Source organism: Rhinoderma darwinii, chromosome 2, assembly GCF_050947455.1.
Source record: "Rhinoderma darwinii isolate aRhiDar2 chromosome 2, aRhiDar2.hap1, whole genome shotgun sequence".
NCBI lineage: Eukaryota > Metazoa > Chordata > Amphibia > Anura > Rhinodermatidae > Rhinoderma > Rhinoderma darwinii.
In genome coordinates, this window is record NC_134688.1 from 69,858,162 (window position 1) to 69,879,430 (window position 21,269).

At 43.4% G+C, this 21,269-nt stretch overlaps 2 protein-coding genes across 2 annotated transcripts in view; one reads left to right on the plus strand and one right to left on the minus strand.

The window, feature by feature from the left end:
* Positions 1 to 3,495: 3,495 nt before the first annotated feature.
* RFXAP (regulatory factor X associated protein) lies at positions 3,496 to 13,965 on the plus strand. Its single transcript, XM_075850040.1, has 3 exons — positions 3,496 to 3,985; positions 7,318 to 7,425; positions 10,250 to 13,965. Exons 1-3 carry the CDS (start codon positions 3,566 to 3,568, stop codon positions 10,355 to 10,357), a joined length of 636 nt encoding a protein of 211 aa, XP_075706155.1. The 5' UTR covers positions 3,496 to 3,565; the 3' UTR covers positions 10,358 to 13,965.
* A 1,010-nt stretch (positions 13,966 to 14,975) lies between these two features.
* Positions 14,976 to 21,269, minus strand: part of SMAD9 (SMAD family member 9) — a 49,546-nt gene continuing 43,252 nt past the window's right edge. Inside the window, exons 6-7 of the mRNA XM_075851731.1 lie at positions 18,953 to 19,209; positions 14,976 to 18,484 (exon numbers count right to left, since the gene is read on the minus strand). Coding sequence (XP_075707846.1) covers positions 18,341 to 18,484; positions 18,953 to 19,209 — 401 coding nt within the window. The 3' untranslated portion in view covers positions 14,976 to 18,340. The remainder of the gene's footprint in view (positions 18,485 to 18,952; positions 19,210 to 21,269) is intronic.

The following is a 21,269-nucleotide window of genomic DNA, read 5'->3' on the forward strand; positions in this document are numbered from 1 at the left end:
TAGATTAACTTTGATTTATTTTTTTATGGGGGGAATGGGAGAAAAGAGGGATTTCTGCCGTTGTTTTTTGCGTTGTTTATTTACACTGTTCATCCGGCGGTTTAATTAATGTGTTCATTTTATTGTTCAAGTCGTTACGATTGCGGGGATACCATATATTTGTATATGTTATTTGTTTTCACACTTTTACTAAATAAAACCAGTTTTTGGACAAAAAAAAGTTGTTTTATTTTATTTTGACCTTTATGCCTAACAGGCATTTGCTGAAGACAGACCTGGGGGTCTTTGTTAGGCCCCCGGCTGCCATGGATACCCGGTGTTAAACTGACGGAATCGGAGCACGCTTCGATTCCGGCAGGAGCCAGGCTGTGTATAACAGCCGTGCTCCTGCCGCTGATCGCGTCGGTACACTGGCAGTACCCGCGCCATCACAGGACGGATATATCCGTCCTCCTGCGCGAACTAGCAGCTGCAGAGGACGGATATATCTGTCCTTCAGCGTTAAGAGGTTAAAGTAACATCCACGTGAATGCCAAGACCCAAGGATTCCTAGCAGATCATTGCCAAGAGCGTCACACTGCATCTACCGACTCACCTTCTTCCCATCTTAGTGCAATCTCTTCTCCAGGTAAGTGCCGCACTTGCACCAGGCGGTCCACATGATGTAAAAGGAAAAAGTTATTCAACAGACCAGGCCACCTTCCTCCATTGCTCTAAGGTCCAGTTCTGATTCTTATATGCCCATTGTAGGTGCATTCGCAGTGGACAGTATTCAGCATGGGCACTCTGAACGGTCTGCAGCTACATAGTCCCCAACGCAGTAAACTGCGATGTACTGTGTGTTTTGACACCTTTGTATCATAGTCATCATTAACTTTTTTAGCAATTTATACTAAATTAACTCTTCTGTGTGTTTGGACCAGACAGGCTAGACTTTGCTCCCCATACATATCAATGAACCTTGGGCACCCATGACACTGTTGCCGGTTCACTGGTTGTCCTTCTTGAACCACTTTTGGTAGTTACTAACCACTGCAAACCGGGAACACCCCACAAGACCTACTGTTTTGTAGATGCTCTGACCCAGTCGTCTAGCCATTACAATTTGGTACTTGTCAAAGTCGCACAGATCGTTATATTTGCCCATAATTTTGGCTTCCAACACATCAACTTTTTTTGTTTTAATGTCATTTTATTTTTTTACAACAGTCCGGGAAGTCTCATGGGGCCTGCACAAGTTTTATTCATCATGTACCTTGGTGTTGGTTGCTGGGGGCCTGCCAACAAGCCCCATTTCCTTGGCCAGGATATTTAGATACAAAGATCGGGGCAGTAAACTGAACCTTTGTGAAGGAAAGCGTAGCTACGGCTCTTTCTGCAGCAGTGGTACGTCCTGGGAGAAGGAAAACTTAGCCCAGCAGTCCACTGGCATCAGAGCGATATTACATGATCTTTCTCAGGACATTGCCTATAATTTGAGCAGCTAGTGTAATACAGTGCCATAGTGTGTGTACATACAAGCTATTAGAGTCTATATAGTATAGACGTTACACATATGCTGTACGGTGCCCACATGGTGCCAAATAGCTCACAGAGTGACATTCTTTGCCCACATAGTCAAACAATGCCCACATAGTGCCTTGCTAAACAATGCCCAGATGGTGTCACGTTTTGTCCAGGGGATTAGAGCACCCAGTGCCCATTTAGCACTTACAGTCTCCAGTGACACAGTCTCTTTCTTAAAAATCAGCCACCCCTTAATATGACCTCCCCTGCCCCCCCTTGACACTCCAAGAAGGAACTCTCCTGCTAAGTGAAGAGAATTATCACGCCTCTATAGTTCATGTTGTACTGACATTAAAGGTATTTGTAGTACACTGCCACCTATGCCCAATATTTCTTTACAATGTGTACAGATAACAGCAAATGGGCGATGGCTCTAAATGTTTTTTCATCCCAGTTATGAACACAAAATACTTTTTCCAGATTAAAAGTCAGCAAAAGTTCAGTCTCAATCAAGTGCAACTAGCAACCAATACGCTCCTGCTTTTACTATTATAGGGTTAATATAAATTATTATAAACTAAAATATATTTTGTTATATGCAATGAAAAACAGCAGAATGAGCATGTCATACAATGCATTCGGAAAGTCTTCAGAGCCTTTCAATTTTTTCACACTTTATGTTGAGGCCTTGTGCTAAAATAAAAACCCCATAATGACAAAGTGAAAACAGAATGTTATTTCTTTGCTAATTTATTGAAAAGGAAAAACCAAGATCTTGCACTGACATAAGTATTCAGACCCTTTACTCAGCACTTAGTTGAAGCACCTTTGGCAGTGATAACGGCCTCCAGTCTTCTTGGGGTATGATGCCACAAGGTTTACACACCTGGATTTGGGGATTTTCTGCCATTCTTCCCTGCAGATCCTCACAAGCTCTGTCAGGTTGGATGGGGAGCGTCGGTGGACAGTTATTTTCAGGTCTATCCAGAAATGTTCGATTGGGTTCAAGTCAGGGCTCTGGTTGGGCCACTCAAGGACATTCACAGAGTTGTCCCTAAGCCACTCCTGTGTTGTCTTAGCTGTGTGCTTAGGGTCGTTGTGTTTTTGGAAGGTGAACCCTCAGTCTCAGGTCAACTGCGCTATTGATTCCGTCGGAAAACCGGAAACCTGTTCACATCACCGTTCGCTTTCTGTTCCGGGGTTCCGTCTGAGGTTTCCGTCGGGTGAACCAGAAACCTGCCGAAATGGTGACGAACGGAAACCATTAGCGATGTTTCCGTCACCATTTCCGTCACCATTGAACGGAAAGCGAACGGTGATGTGAACAGGCCCTTATATTGTTGGCAGATCCGCCTAATGAAGCGTTAGATCTAAGGACGCATTCATGGGCTGTGTTTATGGTTCTGTCATTTGCTTTCTTTTTTTTCTTGCTCTGGCCTAATGCACACAACCAAACATAGATCCCGAATACGGTGGTAATTCATTTCAATGGTGGCATGTGTAGCATCATATACAAAAGCATTTTTAATGCATAGTCCAAAAAAAAAAAAAAGCATGCTCCTTCTGATGCCAAATCTTAGACCATATTGTTCTTTAGAAGATTGTAGGGAGAATACGGTCCGAGATACGGTATTCACTATAGAACAGATACGGTTCTGTTATGAGCACTGTATTAACGGCCTTATAAAAGGTTGTGTGCATGAGACCAAAGTTATTTAAAAAAGGATAAATATTTCCCAAACTCTAACTATTAGAATATAATTGTATGCATAGTTGAAAAAAATTATAGCAAAAAAAAATACGGACCATAAATGCAGTCATGTGAATGACCCTTTAAAAAAAGAACTTGTAAGAAAAAAATCATGAAATATTGCAGTTGCTAAGTTGACCACTAGATGTCAGCACAGCAGTTACACTCTAGTAGTGACTGCTAAGCTAAGGATGAATCAAGTGACGAGCGGCAGACACGCACATGCGCAGTGAGCACTGCGGCAGCCGGAAGTAAACAAAGTGGTACGTGAGACTGGAACGCGGTTGACAGCCCGTAGTAACCGGCATCATGGACCAGACGCCTGCGTCCCGGGAGGAAGATGAAGAAGATCTGGATCAGTCGGAGAGAGAAGGAGGCGGGCAGGAGCTGCAGTACGGACAGTTTTCTGCTGACGGGGATACACGGGTGCTGTATTACACCATGCTGCCTGCAGAGCCGGAGGACGAGAGCGGGGAAGCTTTAGACACCTCCGACCCCCGGGACAGCACGGCCAGCCCCGAGGAATTAGACGACGATGACAACTCTGGCGACAATGACAACGTGGTGACCAAGTCGTGCACGTACCAGGGATGCCCGGAGACCACCAGCCAAGTGGCTAAGCAGCGCAAGCCCTGGATGTGCAAGAAGCATCGCAACAAGATGTACAAGGACAAGTACAAGAACAAGAAGAAGAGCGACCAGGCCATGTCCTGCACCAGTAAGCTGGAGGTCAGCTCCGTGCCCCGGTACTCGCATATTAACCAATCACTTGACAGCTCGCATTTCTCTGAGGCCATATATAAAATGAAAGCTGCGATCTGATTGGTTGCTATGGACAACTGCTCCTCTCCTGCTCTAGCTCTGATAGATCTCACCATTGTCTTCTGCCACAAGTGAGGGCAGATTTATGGACACTGGTGCACCAAAAAGCAGGTGGTGAACATGGTGCACGCTACTGAACCACGCCAGGTTACACCAAAAAGGTGGCAGAAAACATTGATGAATCAGTCAGACTTGGTGCACTTGAGAAACCATGTACTGTCATTCAATTGGTCAATTTTCCCTAATGTGTGGCTAAGGCACCATTCACATCATGAATGAATGTCTGAAAAGCTCTGACATACACTTTAAGGCCGCATTCACACGAGCGTGTGCGTTTTGCGCACGCAAAAAATGCGGCGTTTTGCGTGCGCAAAAGGCACTTAACAGCTCCGTGTGTCAGCCCCGTATGATGCGCGGCTGCGTGCTTTTCGCGCAGCCGCCGTCATTATGACACTCCATTTGGATGTTTGTAAACAGAAAAGCACGTGGTGCTTTTCTGTTTTCATTCATCCTTTTCACAGCTGTTGCGCGAATCACGCTCATCCCACGGAAGTGCTTCCGTGTGGCATGCGTGGTTTTCACGCACCCATTGACTTCAATGGGTGCGTGATGCGCAAAATACGTGACTTTTTTTCAGCGGACTCACGCTGTGTAAAAATCACGCAACTGTCTGCACGGCCCCATAGACTAATATAGGTCCGTGCGACGCTTGTGAAAATCACGTATATCCCGTTCGTCTGAATAAGCCCTAAAGGTGTCCATATGGTTACATTAGCCTGAAGGAGGCCAAAAAACTGTCATTTTCGCCTCCGTCAGGGTGGTTTACATCGGTATGACGTACGTCACACACCCGCTGGACTTCCTACAAATGTGGTGTCGCGGTTGTGGCAACTTGTGGGTTTCACTTTCGTTACCAGCGCGACACCGCAATCCCTGGCAGTGTGACCTGTGTAATGGCTAAAGTAGCCGTAGACATAACGTGTACATCGTGGGCTTTTTAATAGGTTTTCATGACGTACTGTATATGTTAAACAGATGCAATTATAGTCTATGTGTTTAAAGAGACTCTGTCACCACATTATAAGTGCCCTATCTCCTACATAAGGAGATCGGCGCTGTAATGTAGGTGACAGCAGTGCTTTTTATTTTTTTTTCACAACTTTATTAGCGATTTTAGATTTATGCTAATGAGTTTCTTAATGCCCAAGTGGGCGTGTTTTTACTTTAGACCAAGTGGGCGTTGTACAGAGGAGTGTATGACGCTGACCAATCAGTGACCAATCAGCATCATGCACTCCTCTCCATTCATTTAGTCAGCGCATAGTGACACTGCGTTGTTTACTATGTGCTGTCTTATACTGACACATTAATGTTACTGAAGTGTTTAGACAGTGAATAGATATTCCTTCCAGCCAGGACGGGATGTCTATTCACAATCCCGGCACTTCGTTAACGTTTGTGTGGGGCTTATAGCAGAGCAAAGTGTAATCTCGCTGTAACCTGTCATTTACAGCGTGATCTCGTGAGATCACGCTTGCTCTGCAATAAGTCCCACAAAAACGTTACCGAAGTGCCGGGATTGTGAATAGACATCCCGTCCTGGCTGGAAGGAATGTCTATTCACTGTCTAAACACTTCAGTAACGTTAATGTGTAAGTGATTGCACATAGTGATCTAGCAAGATCACTATGCGCTGATTAAATGAATGGGGAGAAGTGCATGACGCTAATTGGTCACTGATTGGTCAGCATCATACACTCCTCTCTACAACGCCCACATGGTCAAAAGTAAAACACGCCCACTTGGGCATTAAGAAAGTAATTAGCATAAAGCTAAAATCGCTCATAAAGTGGTGAAAATAGATTGTTTTTCTAAATAAAAAGCACTGCTGTCACCTACATTACAGCGCCGATCTCCTTATGTAGGAGATAGGGCACTTATAATGTGGTGACAGAGTCTCTTTAAGGTGTATGTCAGGTTGGTCCCAACACGTTTAACGTATATGTAGGGCGCTTTTCCTGGTATATACGTAAAAAAAACGTGATGTGAATGGGGCCATCGTCGCAGTACAACAGAAGATTTTCATACAACCTTGTAGTTTATATTGACTTCTATTGGAAGAAAGTGCAAGTTCACAGTCACTGCCCAGCAGAAATCTCCCTCTGGCTGCATCCTAATAAAGTGTTTACTGGCTGTAGAAGCCGGATGTTGTAGAACTACAGGTCGCAGCACGCTGTACCGGCAGGGCACACTGAATATTAGTTGTTTAAAAGCAGCTGAAAAGGAGGAACTGCCTGGTAAACGGGGTGAATGTGGGCACACACAGCATATTTCCCTCCGCCAGTCAGGATTCAGCACAACCTCTTCTACAGCCCCTCAGGGTAGGTTCTCACTTGGAAGATTAGCTGCGGATTTAATGCAACGGATTTCATTGCAGAAAATCTGGCATATTACAGTAGCAGCAGAGTGGATACAATGTGACCAAATCTCATCCAGACTGCGGAAAAAATCAGCCGAGAAAACATTCATAAATTGACCTGTGGTGCGTTTTTTTTTAATCCTCAGCATGTCCATTTATGCTGCGGAATCGCTGCTTTTTTGTTGCAAATCTTTCCTATTGAATTCAATGGGGAGGTAAAAGCCTCAGCAAATAGTAGATGTTGCTATTTTTGCGGCGGAAAAGCCGAAATTGTACTTAAAAAATCGCAATTCAGAAAAAAAACTTTTTCTGTTTACATTTAATTTAAAAAGGCTATACTCACCTTGTCGTTGTCATAGCGATTGCTCGTTTTCCTCCCAGCTGTTCTCCGTGCGGCCCGGCCTCCTGTAATGACCTTTTATCCCATTTGACTGCTGCAGCCAATCACAGGCATTAGCAGTCACATGGGCTGCAGCGTCATCACAGGAGGCCGGGCTGCATGGAGAGGGGATCATCCAGTAGATGCAATAGCTCGCTTAGTTTTAATTGGACATCTCAAAGATTCTATCATTAAGAGTGTGTCTCCGCTTTTCATTTAATAATCGTGACATCACTGATCAGTTTGTCTGATGAATGTGATCTAACTTTGCCATGCTGGTTTTTCAAGCTGCCCCATTCCTCATACCAGGTGTTCCTAAATATTGGTGATCTGTCGCTGGCCTGTTTCATACACACATTTATACTATTACTGAATGACGGGGATATTGCTGATGTTCTGAACATGAGGTTATTAATCACTCTTCATCTTCTTCATGTTTAGGATAATGCAGAGTGTTCAGTGTCTCTTACAAAACAAAGGACTGGATCAGTCGGGGACCGTCCACCTCGTCCTACGTTACTGGAACAAGTGTTGAATCAAAAAAGACTGGTGGGTATCCGTATAGATGAAGTAGCCCCTAAAACCCTAAGCGAAAGGTGCTAGCAATGTGAACTACCCAGCATGCCTTTCCAGTCTATAGAAGGTTCTGATCAGTCCTTCCACCCCAGCAGCCTTTCCAGTCTATAGAAGGTTCAGATCAGTCCTTCCACCCCAGCAGCCTTTCCAGTCTATAGAAGGTTCTGATCAGTCCTTCCACCCCAGCAGCCTTTCCAGTCTATAGAAGGTTCTGATTAGTCCTTCCACCCCAGCAGCCTTTCCAGTCTATAGAAGGTTCTGATTAGTCCTTCCACCCCAGCAGCCTTTCCAGTCTATAGAAGGTTCTGATTAGTCCTTCCACCCCAGCAGCCTTTCCAGTCTATAGAAGGTTCTAATCAGTCCTTCCACCCCAGCAGCCTTTCCAGCCTATAGACGGTTCTGATTAGTCCTTCCACCCCAGCAGCCTTTCCAGTCTATAGAAGGTTCTGATTAGTCCTTCCACCCCAGCAGCCTTTCCAGTCTATAGAAGGTTCTGATTAGTCCTTCCACCCCAGCAGCCTTTCCAGTCTATAGAAAGTTCAGATTAGTCCTTCCACCCCAGCAGCCTTTCCAGTCTATAGAAGGTTCTGATTAGTCCTTCCACCCCAGCAGCCTTTCCAGTCTATAGAAGGTTCTGATTAGTCCTTCCACCCCAGCAGCCTTTCCAGTCTATAGAAGGTTCTAATCAGTCCTTCCACCCCAGCAGCCTTTCCAGCCTATAGACGGTTCTGATTAGTCCTTCCACCCCAGCAGCCTTTCCAGTCTATAGAAGGTTCTGATTAGTCCTTCCACCCCAGCAGCCTTTCCAGTCTATAGAAGGTTCTGATTAGTCCTTCCACCCCAGCAGCCTTTCCAGTCTATAGAAGGTTCTGATTAGTCCTTCCACCCCAGCAGCCTTTCCAGTCTATAGAAGGTTCTGATTAGTCCTTCCACCCCAGCAGCCTTTCCAGTCTATAGAAGGTTCTAATCAGTCCTTCCACCCCAGCAGCCTTTCCAGCCTATAGACGGTTCTGATTAGTCCTTCCACCCCAGCAGCCTTTCCAGTCTATAGAAGGTTCTGATTAGTCCTTCCACCCCAGCAGCCTTTCCAGTCTATAGAAGGTTCTGATTAGTCCTTCCACCCCAGCAGCCTTTCCAGTCTATAGAAGGTTCTGATTAGTCCTTCCACCCCAGCAGCCTTTCCAGTCTATAGAAGGTTCTGATTAGTCCTTCCACCCCAGCAGCCTTTCCAGTCTATAGAAGGTTCTGATTAGTCCTTCCACCCCAGCAGCCTTTCCAGTCTATAGAAGGTTCTAATCAGTCCTTCCACCCCAGCAGCCTTTCCAGCCTATAGACGGTTCTGATTAGTCCTTCCACCCCAGCAGCCTTTCCAGTCTATAGAAGGTTCTGATTAGTCCTTCCACCCCAGCAGCCTTTCCAGTCTATAGAAGGTTCTGATTAGTCCTTCCACCCCAGCAGCCTTTCCAGTCTATAGAAGGTTCTGATTAGTCCTTCCACCCCAGCAGCCTTTCCAGTCTATAGAAGGTTCTGATTAGTCCTTCCACCCCAGCAGCCTTTCCAGTCTATAGAAGGTTCTGATTAGTCCTTCCACCCCAGCAGCCTTTCCCTGCTCCTTTCATAATTGTCTGAACTCAGCCAGGAGTAGGGAGCAAAATGAACTAATGGTGCCGTAAGAGTTACGTAATTTACCTGTGGCCATGGTGGGTTTTAATGGACATACTGCCTGAGTGTTGAAAGAGGATCTGTCAGATTTTTATGCTGCCCTGTCTGATGGCAGCATAAAGTAGGGACAGACAGCGGTCTGTCACTTAGTGGGTAATTTGCAGTTATTTCGGAGAACTTACATTATATATTTGCAGGTCTCGAGTCCAATGCTGTGGGTTATATTCCCACCCCCGCTGCCCTTCAGCTGCTGATATTCAGTGCATATGGAGAAATGTGTCAAAGACCGGCTGTAGGGGTGGCGGGAATATCATTGGACTTCAGGGCTGCAGCGCTGACCGCAAATATATAATGTAAATTACCGACTAAGTGACGGACCACTGAAATCCGCATGCTACTTTACCCTAATCATCCTACTTTACGCTGCCCGTAGTCTGTCAGTCAAATCTGACCTGTCACATTCTCTCACATATAAAACAAGCTGGATAGCTTACAAGTCACTGCACTCAGTGCTGGTTCCCTTTTCCTGCTAGCCGCCCGCATTCCCCTGTAATCGGGCCCGTTACCTTTCATGCCCTGTAAGAGTAGCCTGTCAAGTGGGCGGTCCCCAGCTATGTGTCAATCTTAGTCATAGTTATTAAACACTGGGAACAGCCCACTTGACAGTCTACTTTTACAGGGCACGAAAACTAACGCGGCATTGTCAATAAGACGTGGTACACAATCTGACACTGCCCATTCATCGCTGACATCTTCAGACTGTGGTAGGACACACTATATTGGCAACGAGAATGGTAACACCCAGTTGTCCGTTTATCCATACATTTCCAGGAGGAACAGCACACAACAGTTGATTCAGCATATGAAGAATACAAGTATTTTCTAAAACAGACATGTCAGAAGAGGTGACGGGTCCTCTTTTACGGCTGCTATATGAACCACTTATGTGCATATGGTAAATAGTGTCCTCCAGCGCAGCTACTGTGCCCAATATTGGCGCCTAGAGGTGGCCCTTTAACCCAGCATATTACACAGTGAGGGTGTTTTTTTTGCTTTGTTAATTTAGTATTAGGTATAAAATGTATAGAATAAAGTTTTCGGCTCTTTCCACTTTGATTCTCTTTTCATTCACCAGTCTCTTTTGAGGAGTCCGGACGTTGTCAAGTTCCTTCAGACTCAGCAGCAGCTTCTCAGTCGCCAGGCTGTTGAACAGAGGCAATCTTTCCAAGGAGCATCACTTTGACCAGATTTCCCTGTGGGATGAACTAGTTATACATTTTATGTGCTGACATCCATTTTTTATATATTTATTACGTGACGAGACTAATGGAGAGGCCTGAAGTTCAAAAAACAACTTTCACATGGGATGTGTATTATGTACACGAATGCTGTGGATGTAGAAGTCTCTTGTTGTGTGTTCTCTGGCATCCTTTGTGTTTTTACTATCCATGATTATTTTACCTCTTTTAGCAGAAATGTACATTGTCCTCAACCGACTAACAAATCTGATTTACATGTGATCTATGTATATGTCCCTGTATATATAGTCTTATACAGGATGTTCTCGGGTATTTAATCTAACGGGTTTGTCAGCAAAAATACATAGTAATGGAGTCTCTGTGGCGGCCTGCCTTGCTAATGTCATCCAGAGAGTAGATGGGAATTGGTACAGTAAGTATATTCAAAACTTGACTATTTTATGGCCATAGGAAGCTAAACCTGGAAAACTTACATTAAATAGAAACTATCGTTGTATCAAACTTTTGATGTCATAGAGATATATCAAAAGTCTGGATCAGTGGGGGTCCGGGTGCTAAGACTCCCCGCTGTTGCTGTGCTTGCTCCTTCGGCTGTGATCGGCACTCCCTGTCAAGCTGGAGACGGCTCTCATAGGCGTTCTACGTAAGCCGTCTTCAGCCTCACGATGAGCGCTGATCACAGCCGAAGGAGCAAAGTGTTTAGTTGAGCGCTTTTGAAACTTCGTTTCAGCAACAGTGGGGGTCTTAGCACCCGGACCCTCACCGATCCAAACTTTTGATATGTCTCTATGACATATCAAAAGTTTAATGAAATGGGAGTTTCTATTTAAGCCCCTCATTCCCTTTCGATTCCTGTGAAAAATCACACGAGTTTTTGCAAGATCATGTGACAAGTCAATGAGTTTATGGGCTGCCAGACATCCTTGCACATTTTTGAAAAATTAGATTGGTGATGTTTTTTTCATGGAGCAGCCCTCCGTCCCGCAGAAATTCTGTTCATCTTATTAGGAGGGTTGAGGTTAATAACTGCAGTTATCTAATGTGTATTTGTCACATAAACATGAACAATTTTATGAGATTACGTTAAGCTTATTGGAGGTGTTGTCTAATCTTTAATAAAATGGGGTAGGAGGCTGCAAATAGCTTAAAGGGGTTTTCCGGATTCAGCAAATAAATGTTTTGTATAATTAAAAATTCTACAATTGTTCAATATACTTTCTGCATTAAAGGGGTTTTCCCATCAGGGACGTTTGACATATCCACAGGATATGTCATAAATGTCAGATAGATGCGGATCCCACCTCTGGGACCCGCATCTATATCTAGAACGGGGCCCCCCAAACCCCGTTCTACCGCTCTGTGTTGCGGCTGCAGCAGGTGATTTCCGACCATGAAGAAGAAAACAGCGTCACTCGCTGAGCTAAGCTGTTTTCATAAGTCCCATAGTACTGATTGGTAGTTACGGAAACAGCGGAGCTACGTTCTTTTCTTCTGGGACCCGCATCTATCTGACATTTATGGCATAACCTGTGGATATTTCATAAATGTCCATGATGGGAAAACCCTTTTAAAGGAAACCTATCAGTAGATTTGGAGCCTCTAAACCACCAGCATGTCATTATAGACACTTTTTAACCCATTAATGACCAGGCCTGAAAGGGCCTTAATGACCGCTACATTTTTTTCTTCTCCTTTCCTGTATGTGGGAGAATTTTTTTGGTGCTGTTTGGGTGTACATATAAATTACTGTGTAATTTATATCATTTGTTTTTCGATGTTAGTATAGAAAAAAAGCTTTTTTTCTGAATTGTTTTATACCAAATTAACCTGGTAAATGAATTACTCAGGTCATTACGGTCGTATGTATACCTAATATGTGAGGGTATGTTTTTATGTGTGGTATTCAATAATTTTATACAAAGTTATCACTTTATTTTGCATCTTTCTTTGGTTATTTACTCCTTTACCGTGACCTTTATCGTGACCTCGTTGCCTGCAGTGGTGACGTTACCTATTTGGAGCCTCCTGTCCTGTTTTATTAAAGCTCATACAACCTTTTTAAATATTTTCTAGAGTTTGTTACTAACCTTGGCCCAGTGCCACCCATAGCTATTAGGGTATGTTCACACGAGGGCGTCCGTAACGGCTGAAATTACGGGGATGTTTCAGCCTGAAAACATCCCCGTAATTTCAGCCGTAACGGCATGTGCAGGCGCTTGAACGCCGCGTCCATTACGGACGTAATTGGCGCTGCTATTCATTGGAGTCAATGAATAACGGCTCCAAATACGGCCAAAGAAGTGACAGGTCACTTCTTTGACGCGGGCGTCTATTTACGCGCCGTCATTTGACAGCGGCGCGTATATTACGCCTCGTGTGAACAGACAAACGTCTTCCCATTGCTTTCAATGGACAGATATTTGTCAGCGCTATTGAGGCGCTATTTTCGGACGTAATTCGGGTCAAAAACGCCCAAATTACGTCCGTAATTAGTGCGTGTGAACATACCCTAAGCTTTTACCCATTAGCTTTTAGTCAGCAGATTTGACAACAAGCTTATGTGTATAGGGCCTGCCAATGGCTCTGGTCCGTTTTATTTATTTTATGTGAATCTGTAAAATATCTACATTTCACAATTTGTCAAATCATGGGAAAAAACTTTTTTTTTTTTTTTATTATAAAAATATATACTAAAGATTCAGGTTTGACTGCTGTTAACCTCCAACTCTCACTTCCAGTTTTCTAGAGTGTAAGAAGCTGAGGTCCGGGTGCCTTTTCTGCTCGGTCCTTACACTTTAGCTGCTTTTGTTGTTCAACCAAAGAACCGCACAGTGAACAACTCTAATTTATGAGATTACCGGGTACACGCCACAATTACAGGGACATTCCCATCTTAAACATTTATGCCATACCCACAAAATATGCAATAAATGTCTGATACCCCCACCTTTGGACCCTTGCCTAACTGCAGTCCCGTGACTCGTTTGCCATTTCATGCCGTCTGCTTTCCCCTACGAAGTCAAGGAATTGGCTGTGCTTACATGCAACCCTTTCCATTGAAGTCTATGAAAGTTACAGGAATGAAATGAGCGTTACCCTCCTGTCGCAAATAATGTCTCTGTAAAAATAAATGCCGCCACCTTTTGTGGTAAAACCACAATGTTTGAGTCAAGTTGTGCAAGCTCCTTGCTTTGGGCATTATACGACACAAATGATTGCAAAATTGACCTCAGCGCTAATGTTAGGGGAGATTTATTAAAAGGAGTGCGAAGGAAAACGGAAGCTGAAACATGATTGGTTGCTATAGACATGCGCTCCACTTTTCCATTGCACCGGTTTTAAAGCTCCACATAGTGCACCTCTTCTATGTGGTGTGTATATGTGTTAATGCAGTTTTACCCTGGTGCTATGAGCGATGATGCATGTGTACTATGGCACAGCACTGTCTGTTTACAATGAAGACTTCAGTTGGCAGTGCTATTAGTGAATAATAATGTACAATTTATTTTGCCAGTTTTTATGATTCTGTACATTTTGATGTGTTTCATACATTTTATAAGTTTTGTACATTAAAGAGTCATACATATATGCACTGATTTGATTTGTGTTTCCTTTGGACTGATATTATTGCTGTGTTAAGGGGTCTGGCAGCGGCTTAATTCTCTCTCCCCATTCAAATAAACAGGCACGCTTGGCAGAGTGTTCATGTTTATGGCGGAGATAGGAGAAATGGCTGTCGGCTAAACGAGCGTTCGTCTGCTGGCTATCCCATCTGTATGTCCGGCGTATGCATGAAAAGACACTACACACCATGGGGGAGATTAAATAATAATGGCACAAGCCCGGATGATAAATCTGCCTGAGGCCTCATTCACATCTGAATTGGAGGCTCCGCTAGGGGCCATCGTCGCAGATACAGGCAAGATTACCGGATACAATAGCGCAGCATTCTGCGTGATTGTTTCCGGCAAAACCACTACACCCCGACGGAACCCATTAAAGTCAATGGGCTCCGTCAGCCGCCGGTGGTGTCCTTGGTGCGATGGAACTGTCGCATCTGGTTTTGCCTTGTTCTGCTGCCCTGACTGAGAACAACGCAAAGCAGCGATGCAGGTGTGAACCAGGTCTAAGATGTAAAAACACTGGGTCCAGACCAGAACTTGGCACTTTTCTAAGCCGACTAGTGTTGGCAAACTTTGATGAATGAGTCACCCGCTCTCTTTGACAGTAATATGGTATTCGGCATGAACATCATATTTTTCAATGTATTATTGTAAATACATTGATAAAACTGGCCTAATGTCTTATTATATTAAAAAAGATGATGTTGAATTTTTGGTCCAGATTTATCAATGTATTTGCACACAATTTTTTTGCATATTTTACTCCAAAATAGTGTGTAACATGCTTTGTGACGTCTATTAACCATTTGCACATCAGTTTGTAAAAGTGGAGTGAAAAGTTGTCAAGGCTTACTGTTTGGCCAGGATTTAGACACATTTAATGTTTATTTTGTCATACGAGACCTCATGTCGGTTTCGTATGGATGAAATGATCTTTATGTAAAAAACATTTCCCATCGTTGCAAAATATCTTGGTGTAACTATCGGGTGAATTCACAATCGATTCCATGAACCAGGACACCACAATTTTCTTTAACTGATGCCTCAAATAATAAAGATTTTAATGATTTTTATTCATTTTGTGATATTCATAATAGTAATGACTCTTGATTCACATTGATTTCCGTGGCTTAGTTATTACACGCAGGATTTTACACATGAATGGTATTGCATGCAACATAATTTAGGAGACAGTCTGGGGCAGTCATAGCGACGCACTGACGATTCCTGGGTAAAACCGTTTTATTTCATTTGTTTCTCCCCAGATTTTATTGAGCTATTTAACAAAGCAAATATGAAAAGTCATCATTTTCTAAGCCTACCGTGCTTCTATACACATTAACTAGTTGTAGCTGACAAAAAAGGATGATCAATGTTCACTGAAAGTCATACTGTATGTAAGGTTGGATTTACACATTCTCTGTGAGGATATGTTCACACGCAGTGACCAAAAACGTCTGAAAATACGGAGCTGTTTTCAGGTGAAAACAGCTCCTGATTTTGAGACGTTTTTGTAGCAACTCGCATTTTTCGCTGCATTTTTTACGGCTGTTTTTGGAGCTGTTTTTCAATGGAGTCAATGAAAAACACCTCCAAAAATGTTCCCAAGAAGTCTCCTGCACTTCTTTTGACGAGCCGTCATTTTCCGCGCCGTATTTTGACAGCGACGCGTAAAATAAAGGCTCGTGGCAACAGAACATCGTAATTCCCATTGAAAGCAATGGGCAGATGTTTGTAGGCGTAATGGAGCCGTTTTTTCAGGCATAATTCGAGGCGTGAAACACCCGAATTATGTCTGAAAACAGTGCGTGGTGAAGTGTCTGGGGGCACTTGTTGGGATTTAGCTGCTAAGTGGGCACAGCCACATGGTTTTGGCCTTTCCAATATAGTTTTTAGGATATTGTCTTAAGCCGCATATGCGCTGATTTGGTCACAAAAAAAACACAAGACAACCCCACTGGTGTGTAACTGGAGCCTTATTGACTAGGCAATGCTTGAATGCTGGCCATACATATAAGATAGCTGTTGGACATAAGTTTGTTTTGCTGCCAGTAACCTGACCATGAATCCTTCATAAACACTTGGCCAAGCATATATATGCTTACTGTCATAGAGACTCGGGGATAAACCATTGCTATATCACATGTTGCTAGCATAGGAACTATTTTTTTATTTTGTCTAATACTTTATGTAAATGCAGAGTTCAGAACCATGTCCTAATCATTATTAGGGTACAAACCCATGCCCTAAAGATTAATATGTCTGAGCTTAAACCCATGTCCTGATAATCATATGTCCTCAGTGCCACGTCCTGATAATTCTGTCCTCGGTGCCATGTCCTGATAATTATCGTTCCTTAGAACCATGTCCTGGTAATTATCTGTCCTCAGACCCATGTCCTGATAATTGTCTGGGCACACCTCTATGTTCTGATAATTCTCTGGGCTCTATGTCCTGATGAATATCTGGGCACAGCTCTATGTCCTGATGAATATCTGGGCGCAGCTCTATGTCCTGATGAATATCTGGGCACAGCGCTATGTCCTGATGAATATCTGGGCGCAGCTCTATGTCCTGATGAATATCTGGGCACAGCTCTATGTCCTGATCTATATCTGGGTGCAGCTCTATGTCCTGATCTATATCTGGGTGCAGCTCTATGTCCTGATCTATATCTGGGCACAGCTCTATGTCCTGATAATTCTCTGGGCGCAGCTCTATGTCCTGATAATTCTCTGGGCGCAGCTCTATGTCCTGATGAATATCTGGGCGCAGCTCTATGTCCTGATCTATATCTGGGTGCAGCTCTGTCCTGATAATTCTCTGGGCGCAGCTCCATGTCCTGATGAATATCTGGGCGCAGCTCTATGTCCTGATAATTCTCTGGGCGCAGCTCTATGTCCTGATAATTCTCTGGGCGCAGCTCTATGTCCTGATGAATATCTGGGCGCAAATCTATGTCCTGATGAATATCTGGGAGCAGGTCTATGTCCTGATGAATATCTGGGCGCAGCTCTATGTCCTGATGAATATCTGGGCGCAGCTCTATGTCCTGATGAATATCTTGGCGCAGCTCTATGTCCTGATGAATATCTGGGCGCAGCTCTATGTCCTGATCTATATCTGGGCGCAGTTCTATGTCCTGATAATTCTCTGGGCGCAGCTCTATGTACTGACAATTATTGGGCTTAGCTGTTTGTCCTGATAATTATTTAAACATCTGTCTGGCTGGGGAAAAGGGGTGACCTGTATAAAACCAGCCTTATCTGAATTCAATAGAAAATAATCATCCATTTCTTTCTCAGCCAGGGCCACCATAAAGGGGTTTTAGACATTTCATTTGTTTTCATTTATTTGTACAATCAACCATTTCAGAACACATTGCTTTAATTTTTCTAGCTTGCCACCATATACTGACAAAGTATGGCTTAACGTCATTAAATACCCTGCCGTATGATATTCAAACATGGCACGAGTAATGCAAACCAGGGAGAAACAAATCAAGGCATCGTGTCGCTACCATGTATTACACAAAATATCACCTAAAGGTGTAAAATATCTTCAAAGAAAAGTGTTCACATTGCTACAAGAAATGCAATTTTGCTAAAATATTTTTATTTTATTTTTTTCGCCTAATTTAATTCACAAGACACAAATATAAAAAATAATTCTTGAAACCAAATCTGAGTGGTCATCAACAAAGAACATATTTATACAAAAAAAATAAGAAATAAATTGATAAAATGGTGTACCGTGTTTAAGTGCATCAAGTCTGAAAAGTTTCTATAATAGACAACTTAGAAATAAAGTGAGATACCGGTGAAGCGCTCTCTGAACGAGAATCTGTCACCACGGGAAAAAAAAACTGAACTACTGTAATGGGTGAAAAGAGACAAACTCCGAATACGTCATTGTTATGTTTGTACTCACTCACATTCCACCACAGCCCGCAAATGGTCCGTGCGCTGTATGCTCGTACATACCCCGGACTCCTAAGTTTGGAGGAATAGTACAGCGGACTCCTAGGTGCTTCATTAGCATACAGCGCACGGACCATGTGGTGGAATACAAGTGAGTACAAACATAAAAATGACATATTCAGAATCTGTTTTTTTAAACTATTCACTCATTACCGTAGTTCATAGGGTTTTCCTTGGTGAGATTCCCTTAGAATAGAAATATGTCTGTAGACTATATTAAAATTATACAACATACATCAGCGCTTGCTTTGTTTAAAGCCACAGTACACAGACTGAAATATAAGTATTTACATTACCAATAATTCTTAAAAAAAAGAAAGATACTCTTTACGCCACTGCCTGCAATAGCACTCAGATACTTGTACTATGATACAGAAGAGATGGGATTATGGGGGGAGCCCATCTGAGTCAGAACCTTGTCCAGCCATTGCAAGGGTCCGTGAAGATGGATCTCAATCCAGCAAGGAGTGCTTGTGACATCTTGACGGTGATACTCTGCTCCCCAACCCTTGAAGGAAAGCAGCAGAAGTTAGTTCATGACGTGACTTACTCAGTATCTGAATGTTTTCCGTTGTGCGCTAATCCAGGGGCACGACTATAAGTAACATACACAAAACTGACAGACGTTGGGTGAGGAGTGATTACGGAAAGGTGTATACTTGCGTGAACTCTGGGTAACAACACCTAGATTACTTTTTTCCCTACTTCACTCCACAAAAAATGTTTTGTTCGGTTTCCAAGTACATTATATGATACAATAAATAATGCCATTAAAAACTTCAACTCGTCCTAAAAAAACAAGCCCTCATACGGCTTTGTCACCGGGAGGAAAAAGAGTTATGGCCTTTTAGAAGGCGGATAGGAAAAAACAAATTCAAAAACTAAAAATGGGCCGGCAAGTGGTTAAGGATAAATTGAGTATTTACATTTCTCAGACAGCGACCGCTGCATTTGAGTCGCCAATAATCGTACTTACCTTTACAAAACTCATCCGTATGGTGCACATTTTGGTAAGTTCGTACACCACTTCGAAGCCTTGGTTAACGGACTGCGAGAGGAGCTGAGCAAACAGCTGGTTATTGAATATCTTCAGGCTGCAGCCACTCGGGATCTTGCAGACAGTTGCTGGGTGGAAGCCATGCTGGTAATTACAGTTGCGGCTTTGTACAAATATGCTGCTGTCACTTAGACACTCTGCATAAACCTCTCCACCAACATAATACAGATGGACCCCTAAATGTTAATGGAAGCCAAGTTAAAAAAACAGAAACCAATGAGGCAAAACATAATAAGATGGTTCATCATAAACAAACATATCTGATAACTTTTATCTATACTTTATACAGGAATGTTCTACTATCTATTGCATGTGAGAATTAGCTCTGACCTACCACATTACATTTACTGCCACACCCTTAGCACATACGTCCACCTTTGAACACCAAGTTAAATGGGTTTTCCAGTCCCTAAAAATTGATGGCCTATCCTCAGGATATGACATCAATAGCTGATGGGTCAGGGTCCGACTCCCGGGACCCCTGCCGATCAGCTGTTTTGAGGGGGGTGCAGCACTCGTACAAGCGCTGCTTCCCCTTTATTTCTACTTGCTCATTGTGAATCGTCGACACGGATGTAGCGGCGATTCACAGGTATTGCAGCCTTCTTCTTCCATTGAAGTGAATGGAAAAAGGCTGCAATACCTGTGAATCGCCACTAAATGTGTGTCCACGATTCACAGTGAACAAGTAGAAACGAAGGGGAAGCAGCGCCCGTAAGAGCGCTGCACCCCCTTCCAAACAGCTGATCGGAGGGGGTCCCGGGAATCGGACCGCGACCCATCGGCTATTGATGTCATATCCTGAGGATAGGCCATCAATTTTTAGGGACTGGACAACCGCTTTAAAGTTCCCAAATAAAATTAAAGGGGATGTTTTATAAAGACAACCCCTGTCCATATGCTCCATTAAAAAGGCTCTCCAAGAGCGCTTTATAATTACTTGTCTTCTTTTAAAAAAAACTTCCTTCCTATAGCGCCTGCTGATCTGAGTGTCGCTGCATGTAAATATTGCTGCAGCGTTAAAGCCTGTACATTGCACAGAAAAAGTGTCCCGCTGCAGCCATGTCACATGATGACAATATTTTATACGGCTGCAGCAGGGACACTTTCTCTATGCAATGTACATCCTGAACATTGCACATACAGTGAGAAAGGGGGGGCCATGTACAAACCTGAACATCACTGAAATATTAGGTCAGTGGTCGCTGGAGGGAGGGAGTTACTTTTTTTAAAAAACAAGCCCTTTTAATCTTCATGAATAAAAAGGACTTAATAAAATAGAAAAATCCCAGAGACCCCTTAACTAACAAGAACGTATGTAATCTGCCATGACTTTAAATGCTTGCCACAGCTAGAATATGAGGTCTAGAGGTCTGATCTATGGAATTTAGGGTGTAATGCTGAGTGTGATTTTACAGTTCGATCTGGGAATGATTAATTGTTTGTCAAGACCATTTACAGTCACCTTATAGATGATATCAGGGATAAATAGTAATATTTAGCCCTGATATTTTATATTTAATCTCAAAATGCAGACCCTTAAATAGATAGATGCTCCCAAGCCCCTTAAATAAACAGACTCCCCAGTGCCCCTAAAAATAAACACCCCAGACCAGATCACCCTAAACTAATACAGACCACCGACCCCTAAACAAATTCAGACTATACAGCAGACTCTAGATAAATATATACCCAGACCAGACCCCCTGAAATAAATACAGACCCCAAAAAATAAAATATAGACCCCAGACCAGACCCGATAAACCAATAGACTTCCTCATACCCATAAATATATATATATATCTAAATAAATACAGATTCCCCCAGACCCCCTAAATAAATAGACCCCCAGGAGCACTTAACCCCTTCCTGCAAATGGGCGTTACTGTACGTCCTTTTCAGCAGTGCGTTCTCGCAAATGGGCGTACAGTAACGCCCTGAGGACGAGGCAAGTACAGGAGCTGTGCTCGCTTCATCTTCAGCGGGTATCAGCTGTAATATACAACCGACATCCCACTGCCACGGCAGCGATCACAGTTCTCTCCGATCGCCACTGTTTAACCCCTTAAATGCCACTGTCAATAGCGACAGCGGCATTTAAGTGATTGACAGGGAGGGTGCTCCCTCTGTACCCCATTGCCCCCCCCCCCGGCGTGAAAAATCGTGAGGTATCGACGGTTGCTATGGTAACCAGGAAGCCTAGCAATGGCTTCCTGGTCGGCCAGGTATGGAAGCC